The following is a 14,381-nucleotide window of genomic DNA, read 5'->3' as shown; positions in this document are numbered from 1 at the left end:
GTGCAGAAAACATACATATGTATATACAATATATGTATATACACATACACATATATACAGCTCAGGAAGAAATTAAGAGACCACATCATTTTTTTCTGATTTTGCTATTAATAGGTATATATTTAAGTAAAATGTACATTTTTGTTTTAATTATATGAACTACAGACAACATTTCTCTCAAATTTCAAATAAAAATATTGTCATTTAGAGCATTTATTTGCAGAAAATGAGAAATGGCCAAGCTTTCAGACCTCAATAATGCAAAGAAAACAAGTTCATATTCAAAAAGTTTTAAATCAGAGTTCAAAAATCAATATTTGGTGGAATATCCCTCGTTATTAATCACAGTTTTCACGCATCTTGGCATGTTCTCCTCCACCAGTCTTACACACTGCTTTTGGATGACTTTATGCCACTCCTGGTGCAAAAATTCAAGCAGTACAGCTTGGTTTGATGACTTGTGATCATCCATCTTCCTCTTGGTTATATTCCAGAGGTTTTCAATTTGGTAAAATGAAAGAAACTCATAATTTTAAAGTGGTCTCTTTTTTCCAGAGCTGTATATGTCAAAGCAGCAATTTAAACACACGTACCATTTAACCAGTCTCAGTAAATCAGGCAGACTTGGTACCTAAATATGGCAATTAGCCCATCCTGTAAAAAAATACCCCGCAAGCCATGATTTCAAAGTAGAAGGTGAGGTGGGGCGGGGCAGGGCGGGCAGTCATGCTCATGGTAGCTACAGTTGATGCAGTTATTGGCTTGAAAACAAGGACAGGGACACACAAAAAGTATGTAAGCACCGTGGTCATAATTTCTGTTAGTGTAAATATTAGAGAAGTGAATAGAAGATTAACCAAATGATTTGCAAAAGACTTGCAAATTCAATATGAAAGATTTCATGCATGATTAGTTTCATTTATATTTCATTTTTGTACAAATACTTTGTCATTTTCAAGTAAACAATGAAAGAAACTTGCTGTAAACTAAACTTAAATTAGCTGCTAGGTTATGTAGCTAAAAGTAAGGCCACTAACAGAAATACTGACCAAGGGAGCTCAAACTTTGTCATGCCACAGTGTAGTGTGAGGACAGGTGAACGTTTTAAACCTTCTTTCCCCAGGAACAAGGGAGCATGGAGAGATGAGAGAAAGCTAGGCTGAAGGTAGGGAGTTGTTTATTGAGGGCTTGTGGGTGTCCAGCACCGCTTGTTCTTGAGGAATGGTCAGTGATTTGGCGTGTGGCGACAGCTTCATTGACTCTGTTTCTTTGAGAGGTACCTGCAGGTTAAAGGCAAGTTCTTTAGTCCAACACAAGATTTTATAAGTCATAATATAAGCTGGTAGCCCAGAATTTAAGAATAAAGACTTCAGTTATCTCATACGAAATCATAGTAAAGAAAGAACAAAAGAACAATAAATAAATAAAAAAAAGTTACTGCATTTTCTAAACTTTTTTAAACATTTTAAAAATTGGGAAAACAAAACAGCCTTAATAAAATACCATTTCCAAATAGTTGGAAAGCTTATACTACGTGGTTGTTGTTGTACTTCAGGTGGTTAAATGGACATCCAGGCATTTGGTTAGCTACTACTAGGTGGTTGTTGTGGTACTCCAGGTGGTTAATTGCACCTACAGGCAGTTGGTAAGCTAATTTTAGGTGGTTGTTGTGGTACTCCAGGTGGTTAATTGCACCTACAGGCAGTTGGTAAGCTAATTTTAGGTGGTTGTTGTGGTACTCCAGGTGGTTAATTGCACCTACAGGCAGTTAGTAAGCTCATTCTAGGTGTTCTTGTGGTACTGCAGGTGGTTAATTGCACTTCCAGGCAGTTGGTAAGCTAATTCTAGGTGGTTGTTGTGGTACTCCAGGCAGTTAATTGCATATCCATGCAGTTAGTAAGCTCATTCTAGGTGTTCTTGTGGTACTGCAGGTGGTTAATTGCACTTGCAGGCAGTTAGTTAATTAATACTAGGTGAATGTTGTGGTACTCCGGGTGGTTGTTGTGGTACTCCGGGTGGTTGTTGTGGTACTCCGGGTGGTTGTTGTGGTACTCCGGGTGGTTGTTGTGGTACTCCGGGTGGTTGTTGTGGTACTCCAGGTGGTTAATTGCACTTCCAGGCAGTTGCTTTCTGCGGGTACGGCTCCTGTTTCTAGCTTTGTCTTCGCTTTAAATCGACAGAAACTGCTAAACAAGTGATTTAAATGCCCTTCAAATGTCCAGAACATTGCCCTTTAAATGTGGAAAGTGCTGATATTTAGTGATGAAATGGGTCATCTGTTGCGTTGAGTGCAGGCCGAGTTGAGTGCAAACTGTGGGAGTGTCCCCAGTACTTTGTGTAGTGCTGCAAATGAACGATTAGTCGATAAATTTCTTTAATCGAGATTGCCGATTATATCGACTAATCGTTGCAGCCTCAGTTGGTAAGTTACAACTAGGTGGTACTTTAAATACAAGTAAAGTACAAAGACAAAGAATTATTTGCAAAATTTCAGACAAATACAAAAGATTTGATACTTTCAACAACTTTGAAAATTTTGTAAATCTAATTATTTTACTCCCATGTTTTCCATCTACAAGTGTCTTGTATGCTAAATATTAAGGTATGTTCTCCCATAGACTTACCGTTCCCAGTGTTTGTGATTGAGTCCTGAGAAGTCATCTAGCTTGGCGATCTCTTTCAGGTAATGAGAGAGCTTGAGGAGTTCCTTGTCTTTCTCTCGGTTTAAATGTGCTTTCATAAACGGTCTAATCTGCAAAAGAGAGTGGATTCAAAATAAAGTAGCTTAAAGTAAAGTACTTCTTTTTAGAGCTGAAAATATTATTATATATCATATAATCAACACTTTTCAGTGTATCTAATAATGGCCATTCTGTTTCTCTTACCTTCAGTCCATTTTGTGGATTCATAAGGAAGTTCCTTCCAATGTCATCAAACATGATGGTATTTTTTCGGCTGTAAAACTCGCCATATTTTCCCCATATTACTCCAAGTGGCTTCACCTGAGAAGAGATTATTATTATTATTATTATTATTATTATTATTATTATTATTATTATTATCAGAAGCTGCTGGCCTGTCTCAGTGCATGATGTTATGCACGGCACAGTCACTATATAACCTAATATAGAATAATATGCTAAATCTCATGGGGCGTGGGCCTATTATTGTGTCCCCTGACATTTATCATTACACATGGAAGCTAAAGAATTACTACAGCATTGTTTGCACTGTAAGGAGCACTTAAAATTCTTTAATTTTCCCAAAAAAATCATCAGTGCGCCTTATAATCCGGTGCACCTTATGTATGAATTTTGTCAGGTTGTAAGGAGCAGTAAAGCCACTCCGCTGAAGTGCAGCGTTATACAGGAGTTTCAGTTTCAGTTTAGTACTTTAAGATGGCGGTGCCCGGACTACATCTGGCTAAAGTGTAATTTAATTAAGGTAATACATCACCTCCACAATCCCCCTTTTGGGCGTGTGCACTGTGATCATGGCGCCACTGTCCAGCATGAAGGTGATCTTGTAGTTGGGGTTGTCGGTCACACCTAGCTCCTAAAGGAACAATGAAAAACTGCTCAAGTACATTTGGCTTAAAACTAGTATTAAATTTGGTCTCAGCATTTTTATACGGTTTCTGAATGCTGAAACAGAGTCAAACAAGGTCATGTGACACACCTTCATTTTGGCATCAATCCATTTCATGCTTGTTGCAGCTGAAACAGAACCAGAGAGAATGAGGTCAAATGATTTGGTTCCACCATAAAATAACATTAAACTTAAATGAGAGCACAACTAATCAAGGATCTTTCTCGCTTTCTCTGTCTTATGATCATAACAGTGTGGGGCAAGAGGCAGCTGATTTTTCACTCACACCAGATGACGATGTCGTAGTCCTCGTAAGCAGAGGTGAGGAACTCGTGGAGGAAGGGCCTCATGAGCTCTTGTCCTGTTTCTGCACATGATTTGTGATCTACAACAAAACATATACCCACAAATAAATTCTACAGCATAAAGGAATCATGCATTTTTAGTAGAGTTGTTTGTGAAAGAAACCAATCAGTACTTTCCCATTTGTATTTTAACAAACATATGTATGTAATATATACAGATACAGGGGTTCTGTTTCCTTCTGTTTTATAGAAATCAAGCCATGTTGTTAATTTTGCCAATTAGAAACTAGACATGGAGCCAGACCAGCCTACACATTTGGTAAACCTTTCTCCTTCTTTCAAAACAAGCGTCTTAAATTGCCATTATTGAGTTTACAGCGCAGCGTAAATGACCAGAAACAAAGCATATTTTTCCACTGGATATTTCCATTTCATATTTTCCAGAGCATTCCTATTGGCCCATTCATCAATCCAATTCTCACACTACCTGTATAAATAATCAAAAAGCTTAAGATTTAAATTTACATGAAACCATACATGAATGAAGTTGCTCACTCTTACCAAACAGTGTGTAGTCAACGTCTAATACAAGTAATCTCTTCCCTTCCCTCGGTGGGTTCAGCTCCTCCACTTTGTAGTCTTTTACACGACGAGCTATCTTAGCCAGATTCTCCTCTCTAAATAAAAATAAAAAAGACAAGCAATTATAAAATCACATGCATGTCTCAGGATGTCTAGCATGTCAAATATGAGATCAGGTGATTATAATAACATTTAAAATAACTGACCTGTTTTCTACCTCAATCACCTCCTCTTCAATGTCGAAGTCATTGACCACGTCATCGTTTTCAGGAGGTGGAGCCAAGACGTCTTCCTTCAGGAGAACATACAAATGAGTGACTGAAGCCAAATCAGAGCAAGAGCTTTGTTACAATACTGTAACAAGTACACATGCCAAAAACATGAAGCTACCCCTTCCTATCAGATCATTTAGCTACTTTGAACTCCTCCAAATGCCAAGAGCAGTTCCCACAGCTTGTACACTGGAATGCCAAAAGTCATGAGATAACATGTAAATGAATGGTGAACTTTATGTACTGACATACTTAACTTATGTACTTAACATACTTAGCTAAAATAAAAACAGTGGGAACACTTCAACATGCAGCAAATGATTTACAGTATTTTACGGACTATAAGGCGCATGTCTGGTCTATTTTCTACATTAGGCACACCGGTGCCTAGGGTGCATTTTAAGCGACAAAAGTAAGGAACAAGGGTATCACCATGTTTCCCTTCTAATTCTAAATAAGCAAATCTGTAATACTTAAAAAAGAAAAAAGAAAAAAAAAAGTCATACTTGAAAACTGTTTACTGAGTAAAGCACTTCCACCTACCTGGTTAGATTTAAGTAAGCTTCCATTTTCAGTATTTTAGCACAGTTAGTAGCAGCCCTACCCACCTGACAGCACTAGACTGAGGAACCCTTAGTGTTCCGTTAACCCACGGCGCTATCAGCTAGCCTGTGTTTTAACACAGTAAACACAGGCTACAGTCCGATATGCTCACCTCTAAATGGCGAAAAACAATATTCGCAAACTGTATGCATTTAATATCTTCACAGTTGCTTTGTAGCAAATTTCCTGAAACCGATCATGATTTCAAAGAGATAATAAGGTCAGTTTACAATAAACATATTGATGCCTACCAGGCTTTCCTCTCTGGTGCCCATCATCATGATCTTAGTGTTTGGCTTCAGCTTTAAGGTGCCCAGCTTCGTCTCATCATCTGCTGGCTTACCTGCAGGCAAAGATCAACATTTACCAAGTGAGGTATGGTCCAGCGTGTGTTTTGTAGACATTGTGTGGAAAACAGAAACTGTGTCTTTACCTTTCACCTTCAGTCCGAGCAGCTTCTGGCGTTCAGGGAGAACTCCTGTAAGAGATTTGATGGACTGCTTCAGGTCCAGCACTGTGTCCTCCTCAGACAGGGAAGTGATGGAGTACTCCTGCCCGCCCCACTTAATGATGACTGAGACAGACATGCTAGTGCAAAATCTGAGGAGGAGTGCAAACGTGGGTTATTTTAAACAGCGAGTCTTACTCACTCATTCAATAACTTGTTTATTTATTTATTTATTTATTTTTGTTCAGTTATTCCTTCAATCGTTCATTCACTCATTCATTTATTCATTCATTCATCCTATCAATTACTCAATCATTCATTCGTTTGTTTTCTCATTTATTCACTCAAACACTTATTCATTCATTCCCTATCCATTCAATTATGTATTTATTCAATCAGTCTATCATTAATTTAATCACTCATTAAATCATTCATCCATTCAATTACTCAATCAATTATTCATTCTTTTGTTCATTCATTCACTCATACATTCATTCACTTACTCATTCATTCACTTGTTTATTCATCCATTCATGTGTCCATTCAATCACGTATTCATCCATGTGTTTGTTTATTTATTTATTCACTCACTCACTTGTCCATTCATTTACTCATTCAATCATTCACTTATAAGTTCTTTCATTTGTTTATTCATTTACACATTAAATTATTCATTCATTCGTTTTCCATTCAATTACATATCACTCTATCATTCATTTAATCACTCATTCAATCATTCATTTGATAAATTACCTATTCATTTAATCATTCATTCATTCACTCATTTTTTAAATTCATCCATTTATTTATTCATTAATTTATTCACTCATTCATTTACTTACTCATGCATCTATTCACTGACTCATTTGTTCATCACTCATTCATTTGTTTATTTATTCACTCATTCATTAATTCATTCAATTACTCGTTCATACATCCAATTATTCATGCTTTCACTTATTGAATCATTTAATAATTCATTCATTCATTCATTCACTTATTGAATCATTTAATAACTCATGTATTAATTCATTCAAACCTTAACCTTTTGCATTATGTGTAATAATAGTCACTACCTCTCTGCAGATGGAGAATCAGGTGGCTGGTTTCTCTTGGTGGGATCTCTCACCGGTTGCTAGATTAGCTGCCGTGTAGCTCAGTTAGCTCTGTGGCCAAACAAAGAGCCACTGAGTCACATGGATATGAGCAGCACACCTGAAACAAATCCACACACAACAGACAATTCCCTGCTCAAAACATTATACATCACAATTACAGCCTGAACTTAGCTTAAACAATCCTTCCAACAAGCAGCCAGCTTAGCTGGTGTTTACAGAGTTATACAGGAGCCAGAGCTAGGCTAGGATAGCTATGATAGCAAGCTAACTAGCTAATGATGTCGTAACTTATATTAGCTAGCCAAGCTAGCTGCAGGAGTTCAGCGCATCTTTACTGCACTCCTGCAGTATTAACAGTAAACAGCTCATAGTGAACAGTTCACAGTGAACATCTTAGCTCAGCACCACAACATGTTACAACAAGTTACTATAAACAACCTTGTGCTGCTGACATTTCTAACTGAGTTCAGCTCCAGATGCAGAGCCAGCCTCAGCGCTCGCTCACAGCTGTGAGTCTCAGTTACAGCAGCAGCAGAGTCAGATCATACACAGCTCAGACTGAGCGATGATGAACCGCTACAGCTTTTCTCCACTTACATCAATTCCAGTTCATTCTATCTTCTGCAGATTCTCATGGACCACACTCTCATTCTGCCTCCGCTCCAGCTTTAGTGCAGGACCCAACCATCTTGCCCCCTGTTGGACTGGAGAGCTGCTCCCATCAATCTGCATACAGTGTATTTCATCTGTGAATGATGTTCAGTTAATAAATATGAATATAAATACAAGTAATTAATATAAATGTAAAACTGTAACACACACACACACACACACACACACACACACACATATATATATATATATATATATATATATATATATATATATATATATATATATATATATATATATATTATTATTTGCACAGAAATTAGTTTACTCACCTATTTGTTCAATAACTCATTCATTCATTCATTCATTCATTCATTCATTCATTCATTTATTCATTTATTCATTCATTCAATCGTTCATTAAATGTATTTTTAAAAAATGCTAAAATGTAATATTTATACATAATTATTTTTGTTTATTAGAAATAGCCGCAATTTATTTGCACATAATGTAAATAAATAAAATACATCAAAACGTAAACGTGTAATATTTATAAATGAAATTAAACGTTTGTGTAATTTTATGTTTTACTTACAAATAAATTATTATTATTTTTTTTATTTTTTTTTACTTAAAATAAAAATTATTATTTTTGTTTATAAGAAATAACAGCAAATTATTTGCGCAAAATGTAATTAAATAAAACTAAATACAAAACAGAAGTGTGTAATATTTATTTTGTGTAATTCTATGTTTTCCTTACAAATAATTTTTCTATTTTAGAAATAACAGCATTTGTTTTGCCCAGAAATTGATTAAATAAAATAAATAAAGTGAAAGTGTAATATTTATATGTAAATGTAATACTATGCTTTATTTACAATTAAATATTTTTTATATTAGTAGTAATAACAGCTATTTATTTGCACATAATTTAATAAATAAAAATTAAATACAACATTTACATACGTAATATTAAACATTTGTGTCTTTATATTTGTGTAATAGCACAGACACATTTTTTCATGTTTGAATGTATCGTGTTAAAAAATAATACTATCACAGAAATACATTACATGACAACGTTTGTTGCATTGTGTTTACATATATATATATATATATATATATATATATATATATATATATATATATATATATATATATATATATATATATATATATATATATACATATATATGGATACGATCTAACAAAAAAACAGCTGTAAATGATGGCGTCCTGTTATATCTTTCATACTGTTATATGTGCTGTTTGCTGTGTCTAACTTAAAAAGGCTGCATATTCACAGTAAAAAATGCTTTCAGTGCACTGATAAGATAAAATAATAAACTCCAACCCATATGCTTTCATATAAACTTTAAATTCACAAAAGATATTTTTTGCTGACATCTAGTGTGTTTTTCGTGTACAACAGCATAACAAACATCAGTATTTTGCAAACTCATCTCTGGATTAATTGTCGGGTTGTTCGTCTTGTTTGCGCAGGGTTTTGCACAAAGTATATAATATATAATATAAAGCATAATATAAAGTATTTCAGCATGAAAGCAGGTATTTGTAATGTGTCACAGTGTCCTGTATCATAACTACATCCCTGCTGTTTGTAACAAACCAAACCGTGTGTAAATCGGGTAAAAATTGGTAGAGTTATGAATATTATCGGTTTATTAAACTCCTTCCTCAGTGTAAATTAATCCACTGGGGGGCGCATGGTGGCCGACTCCAAAATGGCGGCCACACTTTCGACACGCCCACACCTTTCGACACGCCCAGTACTCCGAGCTGCAGAGACCCACCCAGTGTTCTGATTGGTTAAACAAACCCCGTAATCTGATTGGTCTAGATAAAGCTTTCCTATTGGTCCATCAATCAGGCGTAAAAACAGGGTCAAAATTCGCAACTGCAGCTAGAGCTTCGCACCCGCAGCAGAGAAGGTGAATGAGAGGATTTTTAGCTCCACAGTGAAAAACGCCCACTGTCACATTTACAACCTCACAAATTCCATGTGATTTTTGGTCTGACCCAGCTTAAGCCATTTGAGCAGTACTGATTCACACATTCAAGAGATTGGATTTACAAATTTAAAAATATATATTTATATATAATTAAAATATTTTTTCACATTTGTAAATTTGAATTATTATTAATATTACTTTCTGTTTCAAGTTTGCACATTGCAGTTAATTTGTGGATTTGGATTTTCGTGCATGTAGTTGTTTATACGCAGTTACAGTTTCAGTACATTTCTACTGTACATTCAGTACAGTTTCAGTACATTTGTGACTTCTGTTTTACAAACTCAAAATCTTTATGACCCTTTTTTGACTCCATAGTATTCATACACGAACGTATCAAAAACAGAGCTTCCGGGTTTTTGCGGCTTTCTGTTTACAAGAGAAAGGTTTCCTCTGAAATAGAAGGAAACCCACTTTGACAGGAAATAGGACTTAAAGTTGAAAATAGGTAACATTAACCTGTTAAAGACATAGCTAGTCCTGCTGTTAGAAACTGAAATAAGCAGTTATTATGTATGAGAAGTTAATTCTTTGCCTGCAGATTTACCAATCTAATTCAACATCTGATCTCAAAAACACTAAAACCGTAAAACTATTAGAACATGAACATGATGTTAAATTAAAAGAAGATACTGCAAATAGAAGTAAAACACTGTTTCATTCCTCCTTCCAAACGTTTTTAGAAATTATATAGTGACGAAATATAAAACGTTGATCCAAAAGGCAGAAGGTTGTGGACATTATGTTGATTCAACGTTAAAATTTCAACGTTAGCACAACCATTGAACGCTAAATGTTGATTCAACGTTGTTTCAACGTTGTAAAAACAACATACTTTAGTCATATTTCAACCACATTTCAACGTTGAAGGTCAGTTGTGTGCCAGCGGGTTAGTTACTTTTCCCATCATACAATAAACTAAACACATAAATTAAAAATACATATAGATCAAATCATGCAATTTTTTACAATGTAAAAATGTGCTAAATTAATTAACATTCTGAGACAGTTTAATTTCGTTTAATAAAAATAATAAAATGCAAATTGCTTCCTTATATCAGTTTGTTAAACACAGTTGTGTTTTTCTGTGAATATATATTTAAAAACTCTGTTGTCATTAAAAATACACAAAGGTTTTTATTCGTATATTTTCCTTAGTTTTAAACACCTTACTTTAAGTTGCTCTTGAAAAATAATAAAACTGTGGCAATTCTCAATTTAACAAAAATGGTTTGGGGGGGGGGGGGGGGGGGGTCGTTTCTGTAGGCGAATGCTGACTGGCTATTCATATTATTCGTCACGACACCGGCGGACCACGTGACGGGGAAGCGAAAGCAGCAGGCCGGTGTTGGAGGGCTCTCACTAAAAACCAGGGCTGCGTCCGAAATCGCGTACTTAAGCAGTACGTACTGGATTGGGGTGAGTACGCACTGCTTGTCGAGCAAAGCAGTACGCTTTTTCAGTACGCCAGACCGCAGTACGCACGCAGCCTCGGACGCACTACATCCACCATCTTACCTCTGACGCCCTTTCACCTCTCACCCCTCCTAACCAGAGGCACACTTTACAGAGCTTTACCCTAATTAATTTCATTAAAATCCCCTCATTAATCAGCTCTTATTAATAAATAAACCCCCAAACTGTCCTATTTAATAAACAGACTGTAAATAAAACTTAAAATTAATATTTCCTCAAATATGAAATATTTAATAATAAATATGAACAGACTGTTTAATATTCATGAAGTATATTAATAATACTAGCTTATGCAACAAAACAATTATCAAAAAGTTTCAAAGATAAATACCAAAATGTTAATTAATTCCTGCCTTTCCATTTCACCTCAGAATTTCCTTTTCTAGCCTAAATATTTAAACACATGATCCTTATTGTTATACATTATCTTTTACTGACTGCATTAAACATAAAGGCAACATATATGCATTACTGATGTAAATAAAATATGCTAGAACCAGTCAGTTTCTGGAAAACTGGGGATCATATTTGGCAATAAAAAAATATTTTAGTTATTTTATTTAATATAATTTTTCCCTCACTTGCATATTTACACAAATACATTTCTCACAAAATACAAGAATGACAAGTCTTTAAAGTAGCTTTATTTTTATTTTTTTATTCATTGTTCATTTTTCTCCCTCTCTTCATCTTCATCCTCTCGAGTAGGAAAGATAGTTGAATCTGAAACACACACAGATTAAAACAGTTTAGCTTGGTCATTAAACAAATATAATATAAATTCTGAACAACATAAAAGTCTTACCATCCTGGCTGGTTAGCTAGCTATTTAATAAAACTAAATAAAATGGTCAGATTTTGGTTATAATTTATTAATGTGATTTTTGGCAACCAGTCTGTCTGTCTGTCTGTTGAAAAGCCTCTCTGATATCAGCAGCCTTTTTTCTCAGATGAGTTTATACAGACTGATCAGTATTAAGTTAAAACTGCCCCAGCTCTTCAGCACTGCAGCAGTATACAGGGCTGTAGTGAGTTAGTAAACGCTGGTGTTGTAGAACAGAAGATTAATAAAGAGTTGTGATAAGTTTGATAACTCTAGCTAAGCTAACTGATCTCAGTAGCACAGGGCTAACGCTGCTCAGTAAAGCAGTTCAGATACGAAAATAAAGATGTTCTGTCTGCAACAGCATTAATAACAAAACCACACCCCTATAACTCGCTACTTTAACTTAAACTAACCCTCATAAATCTTTCATTTACAGCCTGAGATCACAAACAACCAAAACAGTTTATATATCTGAATCTCCTCACCTCATAAACTTCTCTCTCTCTCCACTCCTCTCCTCCGCCGCTCCGCCGCTCACTGACGGGTCACTCAGCTCAGCGCGGCTCCCGGTGGATTGTGGGAAATATTAGCGGGTGAAGTGTGCTGGGCTTGTATACTTAAAAATGTCTCCCGGTGCAGTACGTCATCCGGGAACTTTTCGCGTACTCAAACTCGCCTACTGCGCATTCGGACACACTACCCGATCTCGCATACTGCTTTTGCATACTGTTTAGTATGGAAGTACGCGATTTCGGACGCAGCCCAGGGGTTTCGTGCATGACGTATTTTTGGGGGCGGAGTTGTGGGAAGGCTGTTGTCGTAAGGGGAGGGACTTGAATAGGGTCAAGGAGCATGCGCAGAGAGGAACCCGCACAATTCAAAAGGCCGGTGTGAATCTGCTGCCGAAAAAAGAAACCGCTGGAGCAAGAAAGGTACAGTATAAGCTTTAAAACACATTGTTTGTGAAATAAAAAATGCACGTAACGAATACAATTATTAAAATCTAGGAAGAACAGTGTTTATTTATGGTGCTGTGTAATATCTGAGGCTCAATTCCATTTATTTATCAATGTAAAGCTCCAAAACGCCCCAAAGTTAGCTTTGCTGAACAATATTATTGAATGTACAGCAGTGTTGGGGCATCTGAATCTTAAATTACACCTAATTTAGTTCGATTGAGGTGACCATATCTGTTTAGTATCTTGCTTACATACCTGGTTGGTCTGGGGGGATTTCATGTTAGTTTAGTTCAATCTGATTTATATATATCTGGTATCCAAATACCTGGTTGGTCTGGCGGGTATTTCATGTCAGTGCAGTTTAAACTGTTTTATATATATCTGGTATCCAAATACCTGGATGGTCTGGCGGGTATTTCATGTCAGTGTAGTTTAATCTGATTTACATATATCTGGTATCCAAATACCTGGATGGTCTGGCGGGTATTTCATGTTAGTATAGTTTAATCTGATTTATATATATCTGGTATCCAAATACCTGGTTGGTCTGGCAGGTATTTCATGTTAGTTTAGTTCAATCTGATTTATATATATCTGGTATCCAAATACCTGGTTGGTCTGGCGGGTATTTCATGTCAGTGCAGTTTAAACTGTTTTATATATATCTGGTATCCAAATACCTGGATGTTGTGGCGGGTATTTCATGTTAGTTTAGTTCAATCTGATTTATATATATCTGGTATCCAAATACCTGGTTGGTCTGGCAGGTATTTCATGTTAGTTTAGTTCAATCTGATTTATATATATCTGGTATCCAAATACCTGGTTGGTCTGGCAGGTATTTCATGTTAGTTTAGTTCAATCTGATTTATATATATCTGGTATCCAAATACCTGGATGTTGTGGCAGGTATTTCATGTTAGTTTAGTTTAATCTGATTTATTTCACTGCTACTGCTTCTAAATGGGTACAAATGAAGATAATTTTGGTTTCTGTATATATTTTGAGTTATTTGGTTGTCACAGATTTTAAATTCAAAAATAAGGTCAGAAAACATACATTTAAAATCTGACATGTTATCAATTGTTTTAATTATTGCTTGATTTTTTAGATTGCCTGTGACTGATGCAACAAGTGGTTCCACCATTCATGTGTCGGAAACTCACCTGAAGAGGAGGAGTTCCTTTGCCCTTTGTGCAAGATATAAGACAGCCCCTACCAACTAACTCATCCGCTGACCCTGCTTTTAAATGTCATTGCTACCACTGTTTTCCAACAACTCTAATCAGACTTCTTTTTCATTTTATGTATAAAAAAAAACACACCTTAAAGATGTATGTTATAACTTTATTGTAGACTTTGTCACCTGAGGTTGTTTATTTTTTAAAGACAATACCTTTTATAGTTTCCATCAATTACAGTTTGCCAATTCAACTATTTATTTTGACACAGCACATGCTAACCCTCACTTGCTGAGACTAAAGAATGTAAATGAACTTTGTGCCCTTTTTAGATAGAAAAAGCTGGAAAATATGTTCCTCAACGAAACTACATTT

At 35.6% G+C, this 14,381-nt stretch overlaps 1 protein-coding gene and 1 long non-coding RNA gene across 4 annotated transcripts; one reads left to right on the top strand and one right to left on the bottom strand.

The window, feature by feature from the left end:
- Nucleotides 1-571: 571 nt before the first annotated feature.
- Nucleotides 572-7,619, bottom strand: ublcp1 (ubiquitin-like domain containing CTD phosphatase 1). 2 transcript variants are annotated; one of them, XM_007231703.4, is made up of 12 exons: nt 7,514-7,619; nt 6,875-7,013; nt 5,784-5,950; nt 5,602-5,693; nt 4,682-4,767; nt 4,455-4,570; nt 3,875-3,973; nt 3,679-3,716; nt 3,457-3,555; nt 2,886-3,002; nt 2,625-2,752; nt 572-1,280 (listed from the first exon to the last, which is right to left on the bottom strand). In XM_007231703.4, exons 3-12 carry the CDS (start codon nt 5,935-5,937, stop codon nt 1,253-1,255), a joined length of 957 nt encoding a protein of 318 aa, XP_007231765.3. In that variant the 5' UTR covers nt 5,938-5,950; nt 6,875-7,013; nt 7,514-7,619; the 3' UTR covers nt 572-1,252. The 2 variants fall into 2 exon arrangements, with proteins under 2 accessions (XP_007231765.3, XP_022531970.2); XM_022676249.2 differs by lacking the exon at nt 7,514-7,619 and adding an exon at nt 7,355-7,445.
- A 4,697-nt stretch (nt 7,620-12,316) lies between these two features.
- On the top strand, nt 12,317-14,115 carry LOC125782489 (uncharacterized). Of its 2 annotated transcripts, none has more exons than XR_007425168.1 (2): nt 12,317-12,798; nt 13,937-14,115. It is a non-coding gene; the product is annotated as an uncharacterized LOC125782489 (long non-coding RNA). The 2 variants fall into 2 exon arrangements; XR_007425169.1 differs by lacking the exon at nt 12,317-12,798 and adding an exon at nt 13,522-13,792.
- The last annotated feature ends 266 nt before the right edge of the window (nt 14,116-14,381 follow it).

The sequence above is a fragment of the Astyanax mexicanus genome, chromosome 17 (assembly GCF_023375975.1).
Source record: "Astyanax mexicanus isolate ESR-SI-001 chromosome 17, AstMex3_surface, whole genome shotgun sequence".
NCBI classification, from domain to species: Eukaryota; Metazoa; Chordata; class Actinopteri; order Characiformes; family Acestrorhamphidae; genus Astyanax; species Astyanax mexicanus.
Note: the sequence above shows the minus strand (reverse complement) of the source record. Positions and strands in the feature narration are given on the sequence as shown.

What these genes read in the sequence shown, in the direction of transcription:
- ublcp1 (XM_007231703.4), bottom strand. Translation starts at nt 5,937, where the DNA reads ATGTCTGTCTCAGTCATCATTAAGTGGGGCGGGCAGGAGTACTCCATC. An exon ending in CGTTGACTACACACTGTTTG is followed by an intron (nt 3,974 to 4,454) that starts GTAAGAGTGAGC and finishes GTTTTGTTGTAG; the next exon opens with ATCACAAATCATGTGCAGAA. An exon ending in CCAAAAGGGGGATTGTGGAG is followed by an intron (nt 3,003 to 3,456) that starts GTGATGTATTAC and finishes ATCTCTTCTCAG; the next exon opens with GTGAAGCCACTTGGAGTAAT.